The sequence below is a fragment of the Macrotis lagotis genome, chromosome 1 (genome assembly GCF_037893015.1).
Source record: "Macrotis lagotis isolate mMagLag1 chromosome 1, bilby.v1.9.chrom.fasta, whole genome shotgun sequence".
Lineage (NCBI taxonomy): Eukaryota > Metazoa > Chordata > Mammalia > Peramelemorphia > Peramelidae > Macrotis > Macrotis lagotis.
The window spans coordinates 708,414,281-708,436,772 of NC_133658.1; the positions used below are offsets into that span (position 1 = coordinate 708,414,281).

At 32.1% G+C, this 22,492-nt stretch overlaps 1 protein-coding gene across 7 annotated transcripts in view; it reads right to left on the reverse strand.

Annotated features, from left to right (window-relative positions):
* Window positions 1-22,492, reverse strand: part of PKP4 (plakophilin 4) — a 229,770-nt gene that overhangs the window by 40,731 nt on the left and 166,547 nt on the right. For 4 of the 7 annotated variants that reach the window (XM_074215928.1, XM_074215927.1, XM_074215924.1 and 1 more), the window contains exons 5-9: window positions 16,695-16,826; window positions 16,381-16,571; window positions 13,623-14,181; window positions 3,897-4,085; window positions 2,506-2,722 (exon numbers count right to left, since the gene is read on the reverse strand). In XM_074215928.1, the coding sequence (XP_074072029.1) occupies window positions 2,506-2,722; window positions 3,897-4,085; window positions 13,623-14,181; window positions 16,381-16,571; window positions 16,695-16,826 (1,288 nt within the window). Of the gene's footprint in view, window positions 1-2,505; window positions 2,723-3,896; window positions 4,086-13,622; window positions 14,182-16,380; window positions 16,572-16,694; window positions 16,827-17,147; window positions 20,382-22,492 lie in introns of those variants that run through there. The other 3 variants (XM_074215929.1, XM_074215926.1, XM_074215931.1) reach the window with 2 other exon arrangements.

Sequence of the window (22,492 nt, forward strand, 5' to 3'; positions counted from 1 at the left end):
TAAAAAGTATTATGACCTCACACGACCTATTCCTATGCATGAATAAGAATGTAAATGAATACATCCTTGTCATTTTTCCTTTTTTTGTACTAGTAGGATTTAGCATGGTGTCTTGTATGGTGGGCATTTAATAGATTTCATTGACTGACTGGCAGTTAACTTGTGTGGCATATTACCTATTATGAATAAAAATAAAAATTAGTATTTAATTACATGGATATGGAAAAATACCTTTTGGAGTATCAAGAAGTGACTTATAAACTCAAGACCAATAATTATATAGTATTTATGAAACATTTAAAGAACTTAGGAAAGCTACTAATATAGTGTGGGATCTTAGGAGAATTTAAAGAAAGCTATAGGTAGCGTGCAAGGATTATGATGGACAGAAGTGGAGAGAGAATACTTGTATTGATAATACCACAGAAGAATTAAAAAAACAAAGAATAAAATAGTAAAATTATATCTGAAGATTCCTTGATAGATTAAGGCACACAAATTCTGCGTCTGAAATGCAACTATATAAATCAAAAATTTAAAAATATAACAAGGCTACCACTTACATGTCCTTGAACACAAACTGTTATCCTTAGCTTGGTGTATTAGTTGCCCATTTAATTTTTAAAATATCTTATTAAAAATTGAGGTCAATTTATACACCAAACATAGAAAATCATTACTCTAAATTTCATTTTTGGTGGCAGTTGCTTTTATGAGGACCAAATGAACCTTTAAGGCTTGTTCCTATAGTGTGAATCATGAACAGCTTTCTCAATGGTGTTTATTTAACCAAGGTTAGAATTTTAATGCTAAAATTAGTCCTGAAAGAAATATTCTCATAGATTGTACTTATGAATAAATAAAAGAGAGTTTATTAAGCACTCCCAAGCACAGGGACACCAATTAAAAAAAGAAAGAAAGAAAAGTCAGTCTGCGCTCTCAAAGGATTTACACAGGATCAAAAGATTAGAAATTAGCAAGAGATCCTTTGTTTGACAAAGTTACAGTCAGTCAGTTATAGGGTGAACACACTGACCAAAATGGTTGAATTGATTGGATCAGAGTTTTCAGAGAAAGAGGGGAACAAGGAACTTAAGGAGGTGGTGGTCATATAAGTCAGACTTAAGCTTCCCTGACCTATTTTATGCCTCTTTTTAGGCTAATATGCAACTATACTTATATTTATGAAATACAAAAAGGATCAAATTAAATGTCATCAGAACTTTGGGTGGTCTGTGGTGGATTAATGAAAAAGACATGAATAAGAATCACAAAGGATGAGATGATGAGTGATTTCTTTTAAATGTCTCCCCCCCCTTCATTTTCAAAGAAAATCATGATCTCAGACAGATGATGTCATGACAAGTACATGAACTGGATTTGAGTGAAATGGTGCTGAGCAAAGTTAGCAGCTCTACTCTCTCCTCCAAAGTTATCTGGGTCCAGTGGCTAGATATGAATCAGGACAACTGGAGAGGGCTCTGGATGTGGGCTCTGGATATGAGGCAATCAGGGTTAAGTGACTTGACCAAGGTAACACATAGCTAGTAGGTGTCTGAGGCCAAATTTCAAACTCAGGGTCAGAGCTCTACCTATTGAGCCATATCAATCAATCCCATGAAGTCTAAGTTTTCAAATTGGCATGTAATACTTAAAAAAATTCATGAAGATAGTACTTTGCCTTGACATAAGCTAATATCAGATAATTTACTTTCTCCAGATGCAGTGCTTATAAGTGAATGAAAATATAATTTAAAGTACAAAATGTTTCCAAAAATCTTAGTGCAGTTTTAAGTTCTAAAAGTTTAAAACTCTGTTAGGACTTTAGTTTCAATAATGAAACTAGGACTTGGCTGAATATGTTTTTTTTGAAATTCAAATTCTGAACTTTGATTTCACCTTGACTTCAACTTCTCTGAGTGTGGTTGCTACTATTATTATCCTAATACAATAATTTATTCATATTATGAAGTTCATTATAAGGAAAAGTTTCACATCATCAAAGCTAGCCATAATAGTTTTAAGCATTAGACAAAGAAATTATCATATTATGAATAACTGAACTACATTACCATACATGAAATCCTTGTTTATAGTGAATAAATTCAGAGGTCAAAAATGGTGACTCTGGGAACACATATAAAATAGGAAAACTCATATCATTTTATTACTTTCAAGTCATGTTAATACTTAACAGTCCAAGTCTAATGGAAGCCTATAAATTAAATTGGAAAATGCTTTCCTATCAATATTTTCCTAGCACCTAAATACTTCAATGACCAATAGCCTAACTATGCCAAGAAACAGTAAATACTTTTACACTTTGATTAAAGTAATAAAAAAAAAGAAATTCATATTTAGAATTAATCTCAGTTATCTCATATGGGAAATATGAGCCAAAGTAATACATGTTGGGTATTATACAATTGGTATTTAAACAAAGTTAATTTTAAGAATTGACTTTAATAATATTACATAGTAACTGATAATTTCATTGGTATTTACCTAGGGTCTTTTTGAATGCTATCTATGGATGGTGATCTTGTGGTTCCATCATCAGTTGGTGCTGCATGCTGAAGTCTGTTATAATTGCACTCTTGCATTCGATACTGAATTGGCCTGTAGGGTTCCGCATAGGTAGCTGTTGTGTTCAGAGCATAATTGTTTCTTTGGTATGTAAGAGTGCTTCGCTGGCTGGAAGATCTTTGCAGATTTCCAATACCTAGTATAAAGTCAAGATTGTCAAAATCTATATATAAATAAATACTATGTTTAAATAAGGTTATACAGTTTCATGAAAATCTGAAAAGCAACTTTTGCTTCAAGTGGCATAATAGTCATAATTATTCTGTATGAGTAAAATCTTACAGTCATTTGAAAAAAGAACCCTTAAAGGCAGTTAAAAATCTGATCAGATATAAACACTATAAAAAAACCAAATTATTTTTATGAGGTAAAAATGAGAGTATTATTATGTAACTCTGCAGAACACAGATTTTAACAAATTTAATAAGATTCTGTGACATATATCTAATAGAAGTAAATAAATGCTAAAAAAAACAAATGTTGATAATGAAAATATATAATCACAAACAAATTATTAAAAAAGACCCTGGCTGACTATTTGTGAATTAACTATGAAAACACCAACAGAAAACAAAATTGTACTTAAATACTTGGGTGAGGCATTGGATGCTCTGAAAAAATTTATTTTACTTTCAATTAAAAAAAACTAGAAGAATTTTTCTTAGTAGGAATTTTATTCTGCAACAGAATTGGACAATAACCCAAGTTGTTTAAGACAACTTTGACTCAGTCTTTTTTTTGGCAAGATTTATGCTGCTAGTATAATCAATTTTCAGAAGGTAGTCTAATAAACATTTTTGTTTATATTATTAGAATTGGTACCAATGATTTTGTTATGATGCATACCAGTTTCAGCTTCCAGTGAATTTTAGTATTCATTAAAGCAGGTGGATGTGTGTGTGTGTATAAGAAACTTAATAAGCTTGAAAATATATGAATAGCACACTGAAATATAAATTTTCTATGGGTATTTGCTTTAAGAATCAAAAACCAGACAGGAAAATTTGAACTTGAAAATTTCCTTTTTCAAATTGCTGACATAAAAGATATAAAATATAAATTTATAGTTTTCTAAAAAGTATAACCCCTATGTTCATAGATTAGGTTTAATCAAAGCAAAAATACATTACCTGTGAATAAGTAATTAATGAACTCTTGACTTATTATGTTTATTGATCTGTAATTATTGCTTATTCACCAATCATCATGAATGCAAGGCGGTTTCTTTCCAACAGTAAACACAGTTTTAAAAGAATAAATCTTTTGATGGAAAACTAAATAACTGCCCAAGTAAAAAAATTCATACCTACCTGATCCAGTGCGATATAATGCTGTCTGGGACCCCTGGAGTTCAACAGTTCCATGATTTGGACTACGATATATAGGACTATAATAAGTTCTCCCTTCATAAATAGGGGTGATATGCAAGTCAGGAGATACAGCAGAACGCAATTCTTGACCAAGTTGACTATGCTGACTAGCATAAGAACTTCTCAAGCCTATGAGTAAGAAAATTTTCAAATGAAGACTGAAAACATAAACTTCATCAAACCACTAAGCATGATGTCTTAATTATAATGATATTATCAAACTCATATACTAAATTCAATTTAACCTAAAAAATGACAGATACTTCTGAAACACACGTCTTCTTGGCAGCCTGGTGAAAAGGGCACTAGCAATATAGGACAAAAAAAGGGTCGTCTAAAAATGGAAAGAAATGCCTCAGGATTCAGTGTTTTCCTTTCATTAGAACCATTTAAAAAAATGTAGATGACTATCTGGATATTTGTAGAGGGGATTTTTGGAGAACATGGCTTTTGAGGTTCCTTCCACTTATGTGAAAGGAAAACCTTCTATAAGAATGGCTACAATCCTATCTGGAATGGATATAAAACTAGATTCTAATCCAAGCACCTCATTTTCTTAAGAAAAATAAATTTATAAAATTGGATCCAATTTACCAAAATTTAGGATATCCTTATTTATTAGGGTTAAAATTAAAATATTATTTTCAAAGGAACCAACCTCTTCAACCAAATGTTTTAAAGTGTATTTTGTTTTTCACTGCTGTTTTTATTAGTTAATTCATAAATATTTTGCAAGAATTTTTACGTTTAGAAAAATATGTTCATTTTGATTTTTTAAAAAACATTTTACTGCTGTTGCATACTATAGAATCTTATTAAATTCATTAAAATTTATATCCTAGAAGGGCTATATAATACTCTTATTTCCTAATCCTAATAAAATCTATTTATTTAGTGTTAAAACCTGAAATAGCATCTAATATGTGACAGACATTGTACTAGGTATTAGGATAAAAAAAAAAACAACAAAATTAAGCAGTCTTTTCTTTTCTGGGATGTGTACAGCATATGCCATCTAACTTCCCCAGTGACAATAATGTAATAAAAAGTCAAGAAATGCCCCTTTCAGGAGGCTAGATGGTGCAGTGGATAGAGCACCGGCCCTGGAGTCAGGAGTACCTGATGTTCAAATCCGGCCTCAGACAATTAATAATTATCTAGCTGTGTGGCCTTGGGCAAGTCACTTAACCCCATTTGCCTAGCAAAAAAAAAAAACCCAACAAAAAACAATAAAAGAAATAATAAAAAAGAAATGCCCCTTTCCTTTTTATATCAGTAGTTATTAAATATAGTAGTCCATAATTTTCTTTTTCTTCTTTATCTTTCCCTAATTTAGGTATTAGGAGCAGACTGTTCTCATAAGAATCTGGTAGTATCCTCTCTTTCATTATTTTTGCTAATAAATTCTTCTAGAATTAAGTGTCTTATGACAGGCCAAAGTTTTATCCTTTGATAATTCACCTATCTTTTAAAATTTTCTTTTCTAAGATATAAGTATTTAAAATATCTATTTCTTTTGTTAATCTGGGTATTTTATGTCTTTGTAAACATGACTTTCTCTTTTGATTTTCAAAATTTCAATTTCTATGTTTGGTTAAGTGTTTTGGTATTTGTTGCTTTCTTAATTTAAACTGAATGCCAAATTCATTGATTTCTTCTCTATTTTGTTGTTAAAAGTATTCACAGATTAAAATTTTTCTTAGTGGATTGCTTTGTTTTCATCTTAAGAGTCTGATATGTTCTATCATATCAACTTTTTAAATTTATTTATTTGTTTGTTTGTTTAGGTTTTTACAAGGAAAATGGGGTTTAGTGGTTTGCCCAGGGCCACACAGCTAGGTAATTATTAAGTATCTGAGGCTGCATTTAAACTCAGGTACTCCTGACTCCAGGGCCGGTACTCTATCCACTGAACCACCTAGCTGCCCATCACATTTCTTAATGAAATTATCTATTATCTTTGAGCCACAAAAATGTTTATTCTCCAGTTAAATGTGAACCATTTTTTCAAAGTCTTTTGTTGATAATTTTTTATTGTATTGAGGCCAATCAATGGTGTATTTAATATTTCTGCTTTTCCCCTGTTTATTGTGATAGTATGCCCAACTGTTGAGGTATTTAGATGCTAAGTCATTTGGTGCATCTATATAAAATGATACAATTTTATTTTTTATAGCCTATTAGTTTTCTTGGTATCTTTTACTTTTGACTATTTTAATTATCTCTTCTTAGAACATGATCACTATTCCTCCTTTTAAAGATTATTCTGAAGGGATAAAACATCTTGCTAGAGTCCTTCATTTTAAATTAGTATGAAAGCATGTTTCAAATGGGCTTCCCCTCCTCAGTGTAGTATTCTGCTTTCTAATCTACTTTGCAACCCACCCTCCATTATATGGCTTAGTTCATGCCATTCCCATGACTACTAATTGTTTTCCTCCATCCTAACCTAATTTTTTTCTTGATTTCTTCCCTTTATAATAAGAATCTATCCATGCATACCCCCTAACCTTCTTTCACCAAGTCCCAATGCCAATCTTTTTCTCTCTCACAATTTTAATCTCTTTGTAACTCCCCCTGCCCCCCTTATGATCAATCTTATGGAGTTGAAGTTTGCTTCCATTTCCTGATTTTGCTCTTTTTATCTCCCTTGCCCTTTTCCTGATCCTATTTTCTTATTGAATTTAATGTAGCTTTACACCAAACATCTGTGTGCATGTTTGACCTTCCTTTGTCCTATTTAGTTAAGAGTTTCATGAGAATTCCACTCCTCCCCACTGTGATGCATTCAATTTATGGGTAAATTCTTCAACTGTGTTCATTTGTTCTCTATTCTTAATTCCTCCCTTATCTTTCTGTTCTTAAAACTAAGAAAACAAGACCATACCCAGTCTCTGTATTTGTCTTAATTCCTATGGTGAAAGATAGAAGAATCCCCAAGGGACAATTTTCTTCTTAGGATATAAATATGAAACAATATTTATTCTCATCTGATTGCTTGACTATATTTACCTTATTAAGTTTCTCTTGCCTCTTGTGTTTCCTTTTTGAAATTTTACTCAGTTCTGGTATTTTCATCAGGAATGCTTGACAGCTGTATGATAGTGACAGTGATTTCTTTGTATTTATTTGAATTCTTTCATACTAGTTGCTTGCGGTATTTCCTCCGTTGATTTATAGGTTATTGATTGTTGGTTCTGATATTCCTGGATCTTTTTAGTTTTTTTTTAAAGAGGTGATCAGTGGATTCTTAATATTTTTCACATTGCTCTCTGATTCTAATAGATATAGGCAGTTTTTTTGAAATACAGTGACCAGTTGACTTGTTTTTGGTATTTTGGTTGGATTTCAGAGAATCTGAAGATTTTTAAATGATTTTTTTTCTCTACTAATTTTTCAGTTCAGTTGTCTTTGAAAGTAAATGTTAAAAACCAATTAAAGACCTTTTAAACTATTAAATAATATCTCATGGAATCATTAATTTCTATTTTTCCTATTTTGTCCCTGGAAGGAATCTACTACTTGAGTAAGATACTCCAAGTAGATAATCTCTACTCCTTAGAGCTATTTATCATTTGAAAATCTCATGATTCCTTTCTTTCAGCAACTTTTGTAGTTATTGTGACCAAGTCTCTCCTATCCCATTTCCCCACTGCCCTGATATCCTGCTTATTACTGTAGGGTTACTTTCTTTCTCTAGGTTTTACTTCTCTTGACCCAAAATACTCTATCATTGTGATTTAAAAACTCACTTTCATTGTCATTTCTTGGATTAGATTGTTTTTTGTGTCAGTTCTCTCTAGTACTTTCAGAAGGGTTGGATAGAACTTGGAACTCAATCCCTCTTTCATTTCCATTATCTCATCTGAATGAAATGGTTGGTACTAGGCCCTACTCTGTTATCAATCTCTTAATTTTGGGGCTACCCTGAAAGTTTTGGTCCCAATAAATCTGTCTCCCTTTCCTCATACAAACCTCATTTAGGAGTTGGTTCTGTCCCTCGTGGTTTCTCTGAAAAGTCTAAGCAGATGTTGGAGATCATTTTGATCTGAGGCCTCTTGCTTAATTTTTGCATCAAGAACTTAGACACTGAAGTGACTTTTAAACTATGTGCTCCGAAAAATACATAGGCATATCCTAATTCCATTTTCAATGAGATAGGGTGGTTATTTCCATTTCCTGCTTCTCTTCTGACTGATATTTCTGTGTGGACTGAGGTCCAAAAAATACCAAAGATCTCATTGTACTGTGATCCCTCCTCCTCCAAGAACATCCTCTTTGAGTACCACCTAGCTTTGAATCTATTTGCAGGAGCTTGTGCTAGCTTTCCTGGTGTGACCCCCATACACCTGTCTCATAGACTTTTGGATATCTTTTGGTATGTTTTGGGGTCTTGAAAGGAGAGTTTACTTCTGTTCATCTTCATTAATCAATCAATTTTTATATCACTGGAGCTATTTTGGTATTAGATCAATATGAACAGAAGAGTTAAGTTTCTCTACAATTTTTTCACATTATTATTATTATTATTATTATTATCATCTTAACTTCTGCTTACTACACTTTACTTTCACTGCTTTTCTGCATTCTTTAAACTCTTTATTTCATATTGCACATTAACACAGTTATCCCTTCTACATCATGAATTTCCCCATTGCAGTTTTGCTATAACATGAGTTGGCATAGAAAATTGTATGGGGAATTTTGGGGGTGTTTCTGCAGAAGCCAGAGACAACACAGAAAACTAGCAGAGAAAAAGTTTAGAAAATCATAAATACACACACACACACACACACAAATACATCAACATACTTTATCTTTTAATGCTATATAGACTTTAGCTTTGCAATAAAGGGTCAAAAAGTTTTATAAGTATTCCTGATAGCAGTGGCACCACACTAGTAACCCCTATTATTAGGAAGGGATAACTATGTTTAATTATGTTGTATAGCAATTTGTTTCTCCATTTCCACTTCTACTTTGTTTCCTGCTATTTGCTACTACAGAAATTTTGGGATTAAATGAGATTTTTCTTTACACTTTAAGATATATGTCTAGCAGTTAATTATGAGCTAAAAACTATGTATATTTTGTTTTACATAATTCCAATGTGTTTTCTAGAACACTACATTTTTTTTTTCCTTTTGCAAGGCAATGGGGTTAAGTGGCTTGCCCAAGGCCACACAGCTAGGTAATTATTAAGTGTCTGAGGCTGGACTTGAACTCAGGTACTCCTGATTCCAGGCTGGTGCTCTATCCATTTGAGCCACCTAGCTGCCCCAGAACACTACAATTTTTTTTTTTTAGGTTTTTGCAAGGCAAATGGGGTTAAGTGGCTTGCCCAAGGCCACACAGCTAGGTAATTATTAAGTGTCTGAGGCTGGATTTGAACGCAGGTACTCCTGACTCCAGGGCTGGTGCTTTATCCACTGCGCCACCTAGCCATGCTGGAACACTACAATTTTAAAGGGAAGGAAAATGCTATTATTTTTTATAAATGGAGTTGGAAAAACATTCTGTTTTCATATATTTTCATGTACATTTATCAGTTTAATGATTTGTTCCTATCTTTAAAAATACCAAAACTAATCATTTAGTATATGAAGGTGACATTTTTTATTCCTTTTAATTTATTAAATATTACTAAAGATAATATCCATTAAAATAAATAATATAATCTATTTTTCATCCATGAGTTCTTTTGAATTTCTTTTTTCAGCAGGAGGCCCAAAGAACTGCTGATGAAAAAGAAGTGACTGATTTCAAAGAACACAAGTGGTGCTTCAGGTTCATGAAACAGAATGGGCTAAGCATGTGTCCATGCACCAGCCTTGCCCAGGAAGAATTTGTGGTCAACCCTAGACCAGAGTACAGGCAGAAGAGCAGTCAGAGACTCTCCTAAGACAGTGATTTGTCATCAAACACAGATGAGGATGAGCTAATGAATTGGAGATTTGACATTGATGAGTTATATGAATTTGATAAATAAATCTTGACTACAATAACTTCATGTAATTACTTTTTTCAAATTTCAGACTCCAAAATTAAGTTGCATCTTATATGTGGGAAAATATGGCACTTCTCTGCTTATTCTCAAACGAGACCCTACATCTTATAGGAAAACCTCTCCTGAACTTCCACTCTTTCCTTTGTCAAATGGTTTTACATTTATTTATCGTATATATACATGTATCACTCATTTTCATCTGAACTTTACAAAGGAGGGTTCAATAACCCAAAGTTTGGTAATAACTAACAAAGAATCAGGTGCAGACAGAGAAATGGAAGAGGAATGATGGACATCAAAAAGAAAGACTAGATTTAAGGAGGGATTAATTTTAAATAAAATGAATTGTTTTTGCTTAATGGTATATGAAGAAAGGAATAAAATGTAAGAAAGAATAAAAATCTATAAAGAGGGAGTTGGTAAGAAAAGGGGGAGCAGTGGAATTAAAAAAGGGTGTGAATAAAATACAGACCATCAGTTTATAAAGCGCAATCCTCTCTCAATATCCTCTTTTTCTTTATAAAGTGGGAAAAGAGGCAAAAAGAGGGGGGAAAAACAAAGATAGGCTTGTTGGAAATATGCAATTGTCTATGAATCATATTATAAATTATAGGAAATGAACTCACCTGTAGGGTAGAGTAGGGCAGAAGAATAGATTAGAAATTAGAGTTCAATAAAATGTTGATAAAAAGAAACACAAAGCCTCAAATAGGGTTAAAAAAAGGGTTAAAGAACAAAATCTATTTAAAGCTTTAGTTGAACTAAAAAAAAGTAAAGTTATTGATCATGATCTCAGACAAGGCAACAGCAAAAATAGATTTGATTAAATGAGATAATTAGGAAACTTACATTATGCTTACAGGCATCACAGACAAGTTAGTATCAATACATAATACATATACACTGTATCTCATGGTACGCAAAAATTTTAAAAAGCTTACAGAAAGAAAAAAAGACAAACTATAATTGATAGGGATCTCAATGCACTTATTTGAGGTCTAGACAAATTTAATGAAAAAAAGAAGTTAAGGATTTGAACAGAATTCTAGAAATCTTAAATAGGATAAATTTACAGAATATGAATGGAACCATTAAAATAAACCAAAACCAAAAACTAATCATGTGCTAGTTCACAAAAGATGCAATAACATACACAGAACAATTAAACTCATACTTTATTGACTAAATGTAATAAGGGCCTTTGAAGAAAGGATGATATAGGAATTAAAGACTACAGAATAAAGGAAGCAGAAACTATGAGAATTTCTATGACAAAGAAAAGACTTAAAAATGAACATAGAAACAGACAAAAATGAACACAGACTTAAGAACTCTGATTAAATGTAACAACAAATCATGATAAAAAAAAAAAAAACTGAAGATGAAACATGTTATCCACCTGAGAGAGAAGAGATGATGTATATAAAGTACAGAATGAGATATATATTTTTGGACATGGCAATTACATAGGGTTTTTTTGCTTGACTAAAATTATTTGCTTTTTCCTAAATTCCCCTGTTGTGGAGATATTAAATTTCAGAGTCACTTACTGAATATCAAAGACATTGTATCAGACCAGAAAATGAGAGTGATTGACCTGTCCTTCATTTCAACATTAGATACTCAAGGAAAACCCTTCCTATGAACTCAACATTTCACAGGATTTCAGTAATATAGGGACTATAAGGTATCTCTTTTACCTTGTGGAAATCCAAGAGTAATAATTTAGATTACCACAGGAGAAGCCTTTTTTTCAATTTGCCTACCATCATAGGTAGTTCTTTATTGTTTCAGAACTGGATAACTGCAAGGATCCATCTTCAATGCCTCCTGCACATTCCTAAGATTAGAGACTAATATTCCTAAAATACTGCTTTTTAATATTATTCCCTTGCTCAAAATTCTTTGAAAATTACCTAGATATTTTAGAATTCAAGATCTTTTACAATTTGGCTATAATCCACCTCTGAAAAGTCTTGTCTCTCCTTATACCAAACCTCTTTAACGCCAAACAAACTGGGCTATTCATTATCTTCTGAATATGATTCTTTAGACTTTATCACCATATCTCAGCTACCTTCTCACATTAGAACTTATCTCCTACTCTGTAATCATCTAACCCTAGAGCATGCTTTTCTCCCAATGCTGAATTCCTCCTTGGGTATCCATTTTGAGCCTAATTTGACCAACAAAGGTTCCTCTTCCAACTATTCCTGACTCATTAGTTTTGTCACTATACTCTTGACTGAGCACTTTCCCCTTTTTCACTCCATGGGCTTTTTTTTGGGGGGGGGGGGGGCAAGGCAATGGGGGTAAGTGACTTGCTCAAGGTCACATAGCTAGGTAATTATTAAGTGTCTGAGGCCAGATTTAAACTCAGGTTCAGCTGACTCCAGGGCTGGTGCTCTATCCACTGTGCTACCTAGCTGCCCCCACTCCATGTTTTTCACATCCTTTAAGGCATTGTGTTTCCCTATTAGAATTTAAGTTACTGGGGGTAGGAATTATCTTTATCTTCACTTATGTTTGTATTCCTAGTGCTTCGCACAGTGCTTAGCCAATAGTAAGTATTTAATAAATGTTTGCTGGCACACTGTATATATTCTTACTTTTGTAGAATATTCCTCCTAAATAATTTTTTTTGTTTTTGCAAGGCAAATGGGGTTAAGTGGCTTGCCCAAAGGCCACACAGCTAGGTAATTATTAAGTGTCCAAGACTGAATTTGAACCCAGGTACTCTTGACTCCAAGGCCGGTGCTTTATCCACCATGCCACCTAGCCAGCCCCCTCCTAAATAATTTAATTTATTTAATCAGTTTCTATATTTTTTCTTCCCCAGCAAGTCTTACCTTTGCCATAAATTTTTCCCCTGACTTCTCTATTCCAGGGCAATTTCTTACTTAAATTTATTTGTTATTTCATCACAACAGCTAGGGAGTATATCTTAAAATTTTCTGTATTTCCATTGCATAATATCATGCTTTGCATATATTTAGTGCTCAACAAATGCTTGTTTATGAACATAAATAAGATCCATGTTTTTTAAGTCTCCATGACTTTTTGAAGTTAAGGTTAAGATTTTCTCTATTATAGTTTCACTTGATCTACAAAAGAATATACAGTGGGCTGACCTAGAGATTACTGAGGCAAAATTGTAAGTTTGATTAATCAAGGTGATAGATGAAATTCACCAGAAGATAACTTACAAGGCAGTCCCTTATGGATAGGATAATCAAAGTAATCTGACATAAGTACTCCTTGCTGTTGTCTAAATTTTCAAATCTAACAAACTGAAATGATTTACTCTCATTTTCAAAAAAAAAGAAAAAAAAGAAAATGCATACACACATAAGTTTTTATGTATGTACACATATATGAATAGACCTTTGACTGGTAATAAATTCTACATTTAAGAACAATAGTTTGAATAAAATGCTGTTCTTTAAAAATGCAAGATACTGAATGACAATCATTTGCAGAGAAATTAAGAATTCATCATAAGAGATTGCCACTGCTACAATTATATTACTTTGTTCTGTGCATCAGCAATTTATACTATAAAAGTTGAAATGAAAATGTTAGTTCTCATCATTCTTTTTAGCTACAGTTTATTTTCATTTATTCACCAGGCCTTACTACAATTTTACCTTTTTACTAACCTGTGAGACTGTCTGGACGAGGTGGAACCATCCTCTCATAAATATCATACTGTTGCTGTCCAAATTGTTCAATATCATGAATAGTTCTTTGTAGTGATGATCCCAGATGCTGTGGAACTGCAGTCATTCCAGAGCGTTTTGGGGAAGATGAGCCTACTTGGGCATGAGATGGAGAAGCTACCCTAGTCTGTGCATCAGGCAGGGTTAAAGGTGAACCTACTCTGACGGCTGTTTGATACTGAGAAGCTGTTCCATTGGGGTTAGTTGTTTGCCTTGATGTGACTGAACCAACTCGTCGTACAGCTGTGGGAGAAGCAGGTCTTTGTGTGGCATATGGAGATGCTGCTCGCTGGGTAGGTAATGTAGTAGATGAATACACATTTGAATTCAATGGTCGGGAGTCAGTCACTGAAGGAGAGCCATATCCACTACCCAAAGAAGTTCTCAATGACCCCCTTGAAGGAGAAATGCCCGTACTGATAACATAAGAAGGAGACTGTGCTCTAGAAGGGACAGAACTAACTCTTCTCATGGTTCGATTGGTAATATTTACAGAAGGCTGATAAGAGAAAAAAAAAGGATTATTCCCCCCCAGTTTTTGATATTTAGTTAGATTAAAAACCCTCAATAACACAATAGAAAATATAAAAACCATTTTAAATATTCACTTCATAAAGTGAGCTTTTCTTCACCTTGATATACTATTAGAAAATGAAATATATCCATTTAGGTTTACCATTATGTTCCTTTTGTTTAATCTTCACCTAGAATCAATCAACACACTTAGATCTAATGACCTTTAATATCTTTTCCTCTTTTGTATTTATTATTATTTTTCTCCTTCTGGCTTTAAATATTTTTGTTAACACAAAAGTTATATTTTTTTCTGAAGCACTACCAAGTAACTTATGAGTACAGAATTTTCAAATATACATACTTTTTCCCTTTCTAATGTGGATGGCATCAAAATAACCTGTGATTCAAAATCTGAATAGGTTAAACATTAAGATAAAACAAAAATATTCTATAAAAGCATGTCTTACTAAATATTAGAATTCACAGCTGTAACTTAGCTATTCCAGAAGAAAAATTAGATGCCTTCTGACTCAAACTTTTACTCATCAAGAATCTTTTAATTAAATCTAATACACAGTCCTATTGCTTGAGGTTCCTTAAATGTTTTTCATTTAAATATGTCTACTTAATAATTTCATCCATTTTCCTCAGTGCCCTCTCTTCCCCTGAAGCTCTGTTCATCTTGAGATGAAAGTTACAAAAAGAAGCAAACTGGAAGTAAAATAAAAATGTAAGTTCCATAAAGATTGGAACCATAACTTATTTTGAAACATGTATCTCTCCTGATCCTTAGTACAGGATTTTTCACATAGTAGGTACATAAAAGGTGTTTGCGGCTGTTGATGTTAGTATCGTATAGACTCTGAGATGTGTTCCAAGTCGACTTGATAGAAAAGGGAGACCAAAAAATGGAAAAAAAAAGTACTCTCTTACTGCTAATCCAATTATAAATCTATCTAATATAGCTGGATTGTAGGACTATCCTTACGTAGTCTACTGTGGAAGAAGGAAGAAGTAGGAGTCAAGTATGAGAAAAATTTGTGGGGTAACAATGGAAAGAAACTGAGGATTGCTGACAGTAGAAAAATTTCTATTTAATATGTTAGTAGACCAACATCCAAATCCAGATTAATAACCTTCTATCTTGGGAAAAAAAAATCTACCCCTCATTTTTAAAGCAATGTTAGGCTTATAAAATCCTCTCTGATAAAGGCAACCTTTGACTTCTGTAGTTACAAAGTGTATTATATAAAATCATTTAACATTAATAAAGATCTTCAGTATCATTTTGGAAAAAAATACATGATAATTTTCATAACCAGTAATGTAGAAAATAATGATGTTTTAAACACCAAGTTCTTGCAAAAAATAAAATAAAAATCTGTAACTCATTTGGGATTTGCCATGGTCCAAGTGCTGGATAGTAATGGAGTATATACTATGATATTCATTTTAGTTTTCATTTGGTACCAAGTAGGAAATGGAACAATTGACAAGGTATTTCTCACTATTTTAATAGTGTAGTTGCACTTCTTTTCTTAGTTATGATGACTGTTGAAAATTGGTAAAGAATAGATAGGTCCCAAGGGACAGGCAGATGAGATAATTAAAAAAACAAAGAAGCAGCCCTAGTTAACCAATATTATTTTTTCAAAAGATACATTCATTGCACTACAATATAACTTTGCTACATATATTGGTATTCCTTTGTTTTACACAAGAAATGGTTTAGCATGTATCTTTCTATAAGATAAATCCTATTTTAAAATGGTAGGTACCCTCATATCACACTGGGTATCCTAGTAGTATCTGTAATGTGCTTATAGAGATTTATAGTTAACCTCTAACATTTATTTTGCTTTAAATTTTGTTGCTTCTAGGATTTCTAGATATCTAACTTATCATGGATCAAAAAAATTCCTCATTTTTTTGAGGATACAATTACTCTCTACATTTGGAACTTAAAAAATTATTTTTCCCCTTTATGTTTCTTATTATATTGAACTGTAAAACACAAAGAAATTATTTAAAAAAATTAATGGTACAAGTCTGTTATATAACTTCAAAATTCTACTTAATCATGTATATTTATATATCTGCTAAGCCTGTTCTTATAATTGACTACAGAATGTCTTCAAATATACTGATTTTTTAAATGATCTTGATAGATTATTATGCTTACCTGAACTAAAGTTTGTCCTTCAGCTCTTGCATTTCTCACCAGATGGTTATTACTTGAGCCTAAGAATGAATGTTGTTGTCTATTATCTGTTTTGCCCAAGTTCTGGCTGTTGTGGAAACTACCTGGTTCTTGGTATCCACTGTCAGAATAAGAATTCATTTGTGTTGAACTTCTTGAGTTACCCAGTGATCCTATAGTAATTAAACCAATAAAGGAAAAATCTTCATTACATACTTCTGATGTGCAAATCTTAAAAGGAAATTAAATTAGAATTCTTTCTCCCACCAAAAATATTCAGAAGATATACAACAGACCCTCACTTTCATGAAGAGATGTTTGTTCTGGTGAATACAGATTCCCTTGTTCTGCTTCTGTCCTTAGGAGATAGGTATTGGGATGGACAGTGTCAGAAGTTCGGGGTTTGCTTACTCCAGTATTTGGCACATCTGAAAAGAGCAAGTTCAGTCAGTTAAAACTAAAGATATTTTATAACATACTTAAATATTTAAATTTTTACCAGTAGTATACTCCAACTTCTACATATATTAATATACTATCAATTACTCAATACATATAATTTGCTTAATCTTATCTATAAGTACTTAAAATACCATATATAGAAAGAACTACATAGTCATGGTTATAAGGGTACCAGCATATTCTGCAATAAAATTTGGTCAATTTTCATGCACTTTCAGACTACTTGTCAAAAATTTGCTAATACAAAAATCACTTGCCATCAACGCTGATACTTTACTGAAAATTACCTCAAAGTCCAACTTCTTCAGGAAGGTTACATCAATTTGTGCAACTATTGGCCACCTATAATAAATTTTTTTTTAAAAAAGATTCTTCATGTCCATCAATCTTAAAATAAAGTTATATACAGTTTATAATACTATGCTAGAGGAGAATTTCCTTTAAGTCTTGTCTTTTTTACGTTCTGGGTTTTACCTACTCTTATGTATACTTAAAAACTAATCCACAAGCACTTAAATTTTCCCCTAATAATTATCAAGGATTTAATTGTTCTCCCTCCCACCTTTTTCAGATAGTAGAAAAAAAAAAAAAACAAGAAACATAAAAACCTTGCATCATAAAAGTGTAATTAAGCAAAGCAAATTTTTTGGTCATGTGAAATAATGTTTCTCATTCTACATTAATCCAATTTCTGTCATGGAAATTGCCATTTTTTTCCACTGGGTCTCTGAAATCATAATCATTCCAAACTTTTTTAATTTCAATTAAAAACTTTGTACATCTTTCAAATTTTCTTTCTTTATCTTGGATTTTTACTATTCTTCATTGTTGTAGCCAAATCTTAAAATTTCTTTCTACCTCTCCATCTTTCATATCTGACTTCTCTCACTACTCACATAGTTACTATCTGAGTTCAAGCCACCATGACTCATCACCTCTAACACAAATAATGTTAACAATTTCCTAACTGACTTCCCTGCCTTAAGTCTCTTACCACCATTCCAAACTATACTGCACGAACGGAGGAGGTATGGAGGCATGACAAATCCAATAATCACTTACATATTTTAGCTGCAAATTAATTTTGCTAATTTGCTATAGCAGATTACTGATCATGATGTTTTTCCTTGTTCTCAAAGACCATGACATCAGGGAGATGATGCCATGATAAACAAGTGAACTGAATTTGAGTGAAGAGGTGCTGTGATAAAGTTATCAGCCTTACTTTCTCCTCTAGAGCCAACTGGGACCAGCGGCCAGATATAACTCAGGATGACTGGAGATCACCTTGGATGTGAGGCAATCAGATTTGTTACTTGCCCAAAGTCACACAGTTAGCTAGAGTCAAATGTTGGGGTCCAAATTTGAACTCAGGACCTCCTGACTCCAGGGGCGATGCTCTATCCACTGTACCACCTACTCTGGACAGGTTTGTATTCCCTGATTATGCTGCAATCCATGACATAGAAAACTATAAGTCTTCACATTCTCTGAATTTAACATTAAGGATTCAAATTGTTTTCCCTCATCATAAAAATCTATATTGTTGGAGGCCTTCTTTTTGGTTTTATCTTAACTGCAACAATTCAATCAAGTATTCAGTTGATTCTCTAATTTTCTTATTTTCATCACTTCTTACTAGATAATTTTATTCTGTAAGATTCACGTACAAATTTATTTAGTCATTTCAAAACTGATAGAACCAACTGTTTCTAGGTCTTTGCTACGTCAAAAAGTGCTTTGAATATTTTCATGTATATGGAGTCCTTTTTTCTTTAATATTCCTAGGGTATATGTCTAGCAATGGGATCTGTGTCAAAGGGTTTGGAACATTTTATTTATATTTTCCAAAGAATAACTGCTTTCCAGAATGACCAGTGTAATTCACAACTCTGTCACAAGTGTGTCAGTAAGCTACCTATTAAGCCACTTGTGCAATATTGACTATTCCTGACTTTTATCATATTTACACATATTTGTTGATGTGAGGAAAAACCTTATTTTGATTTGTACTTCTCTTAATGATTTTGAGTAACATTTCAATGATTGTCAATAGTTCGCAATTCTTCTTTTGAGAATTGTTCATTTTTATTTTTTTTTTTGACAGCTGGTAACTAGTCAAATTGAAGAATGGCCATATAGGTTTGTGTTTTTATCCATATTCAGGTCCCCTATTAAGAATAAATGATGCAATTCCCCTTTCCTAACTCAACAACTTCTCTTATTTATATTTCATAGTTACTATAAAAGACTTTGTAATTTTCATTAGATAGTTTATCTTTTGGGGCAAACTTTCTATTTTTGGAGGGGAACTTACTTTTGCTCATGCCATTTTACAAGGAATGAATTTCCTTTGTACCTAACTTTTGCAGTGCTGACTGGTTCTTAATTTATGTCAGGCTGAGAGAACTAGAAAGTGACCCTAATTTTTGGCATCTTTCTCATATGTATTTTCATTTTTCAATCATCCTTATGCTGCAATTTCTGAATGATTTTCTGAAAGACTTCTACCTGAATAAATGCCAAGTATCTGACAAAGAGTTTCCTGGGGAATTGGAGCTGGCTTACATCAAAGCAAAGAAGATAGCACAAAATTGGACTTGTGGATAAGCCCCATTTTATTTTATTCTTGACTTGAAAATAATGTTGAAATAGCAATAGTGAAAGAATAATAAAATTAAGATGGCTTAGTAACACTATCATTGTAATACCCAACTTATAACAAAAAAGAAGAATGTTTTAAAAAAAGAAAAAATGATGTTTTAAATACATTTTACAATTTGGTTTGCTATATAGATGGTAGTTATAGATGTACTTATTCTCTCATTCTAAACAGATATATCTTTTTAGACTGAGAACAGCAAGTGGCGAATTGTGTCAGAATCTGAAAAAACAAAAATTACTATAGCTATCAGAAGCTATCACCGTTCCATGCATACTGCCATATTTTCTTTATTATCACAAATATTTAAATATTAATATATGTGTATATCCACACATATGTGAAAAGGGGATGAATATAAGCTAGAAAACACATGTATACATATCTATTCCCATATTCCTTTCATACAATAAGGTGTCTATTTAAATATTAATATATGTGTATATCCACACATATGTGAAAAGGGGATGAATACAAGCTAGAAAACACATGTATACATATCTATTCCCATATTCCTTTCACACAATAAGGTGTTTTATCATTGATTAGTTGACAAAGCCCTCATCCATTTTCAATCTTAACAAAACTTATTTGTTGGAAACATACTGATATGCCACTTTTAACACAACAAGCGTTAGATGAACAATGTATTCCTAACCTTTATTAAAAACATCAACACAATTCATACAGGCACACATCCATACACACACAAACAGAAAGTGATAAAATGTACTTATATTATTTCTACTGATGATTTCTACTTTTTAACCTCTTTAAAATGCAAATGAAATATACAATGAAAACGACATCTAGAATAAGACTTGAATATAAATATAGTAACTGATCTTTTATTCAGCATCAAAATAAATGAAAGTTAAATGCCTAAACAATTTTAAGTTCAGTTTTATATTTTATGCAAATGAGAATTGGGGAAGTTGGAGAAGCAACTTTCAAAAAGTTTTAATGTTTTTTCAGATTCAAATTTCCTTTATCTATAATCCAATGCAATTTTGACTGATACTCGTAGTGATAACTGCAAAATCCCTGACTTCTGATTTAAAGATTAAATTATCTTCAGGATAACATTGGTATTAAGTCTATATATTAATATATATATGCATTTGAAGCAGACAGGATGGGGATTTAGATGGAGGGAAGAGGGAAGAAAAGAGAGGTGAAGGAGAGAGGGAAAGAGAAGAAGGGAAGAAAGCAATACCTTTATTCATCAAATTCGAAAATTCCATTTTTCCAAATTTCTGTTAAATGGAAATTTGTTCTACTACAGCAAAGTCTATAACTAAACAATTGGGGAATGGCTTAATTTGACTCAGTTCTCTAATTTTAGAAATGAGTCCTTTGTCAGAAATACTAGTTGTAAAAATTGTTTCCCCAATGTACTACATTTCTTTTGATCTTGGTTACAGTGGTTTTGTCTGTGCAAAAGCTTTTTAATTTAATGTAATCAAAATTATCTAGTTTGTTTTCAGTTATGTTCTCCATCTCTTCCTTGGTCATAAACTGCTTCCCTTTCCATAGAACTGACAGGTAAACTATTCCTTGATCTCCTTGTTTGCTTATAATACTGTCTTTTATGGGGATGACTATCTTTTAAAGAGAACTGATGTTCCTCCCACTGAATAACACAGGAAAATTACTTAAGTTGAGCTAAGAGACTATTATATCTGGCATCTGTTCAGACCCTAAAAAAAAGAATGGAAACTACAGAGGAAAGGGTTCAAATTTTTATGATATGAAAAGTTCATGACTGGAAAGTTGAAATAAATATCAATACGTGAAATACATTTTTATCAACAGGATGAGAAGATGCTAGATTATATAAAGACTAGTTCTTGCTTGACATAATGTACTAAGGAATAATACAGTATTTTAAAATATTTGGGGTACAACTGAAATACATAATTTTAACCAGATTATTTTGAGATTTTTCAATTTGTCAACTTGTCCTTTGGAAAAATGTTTGAACAAGAATATGAATTTGGTCCTACACTCTGAAATTCAATGAAATCTGTGTTCAATTAAGAAAGAATTACCAGAAATATATTTTAGTTTTCTTGAGTTTCTTCTAAATTCCAGTCATATTCAAAGTACATAAACAGAAAAGTAGTAAGCTCTTCTTAAAGGCAGAATAAATTGAAGTGAATGAGTATTATGTTTCCTTTTGAAAACATAACTTAATAGATAAATGTGAATGAAGATGGTATTAATGAGATATCCAAGCCTCACTAAATAATTTGAAGTTCTAACAAACACTTCTAAATCTTCATACATGTTTTTGTTTATACAGTATAAGACGAATAGAAAGGGCATGCTATATACTGAGTGCAAAATCACCATGGAAACTTGAGTTCAAGGAAATCAATAAGGAAATTTCCACATATAATGCACTATAACACTGTTTCCAAAGTCATATTCAAAATTGTTTGGTCTTTAAATACCTCTCCAATTTAACAATGTGGGACTACTGGGAAATACTCAAGCATGTCAGTCCTGTTAACTTGTTGCCAACTAACAGTTCAGATATATATTTGGGAAGGAAGACACTTATATTTGACAATGTCAAGAACTCGTTTTTGTCTTATTCTGTATTTATCCCACTCCGCCACCTAGCCGCCCCCCCATAAACTTTCAAGGGAAATACAACTAATTTCTTTCTTATTTCACTCTGACTTTTTATTTAGGAGTTCTCTAAGTTTCAAAAATATGGTGAAATGAGGCAGGGATAAGAGGCTGGAAGCTACAACAATTATTTATGAGCATCAGCTATGTATTAGATACTCTGCTCAGTGTTTTACAAATATTATCTTATTTGAAGATTACTAATGATCTATCTAGTTATTCAAGTTTTGAAAGACAACTATTTATAGTATATAAGTTTTTAAAAAATCACTAAAAAGTAAAAGAAATATTAAACATCAATTTTTGTAGACAAAACAGTGATTATAAACTTTT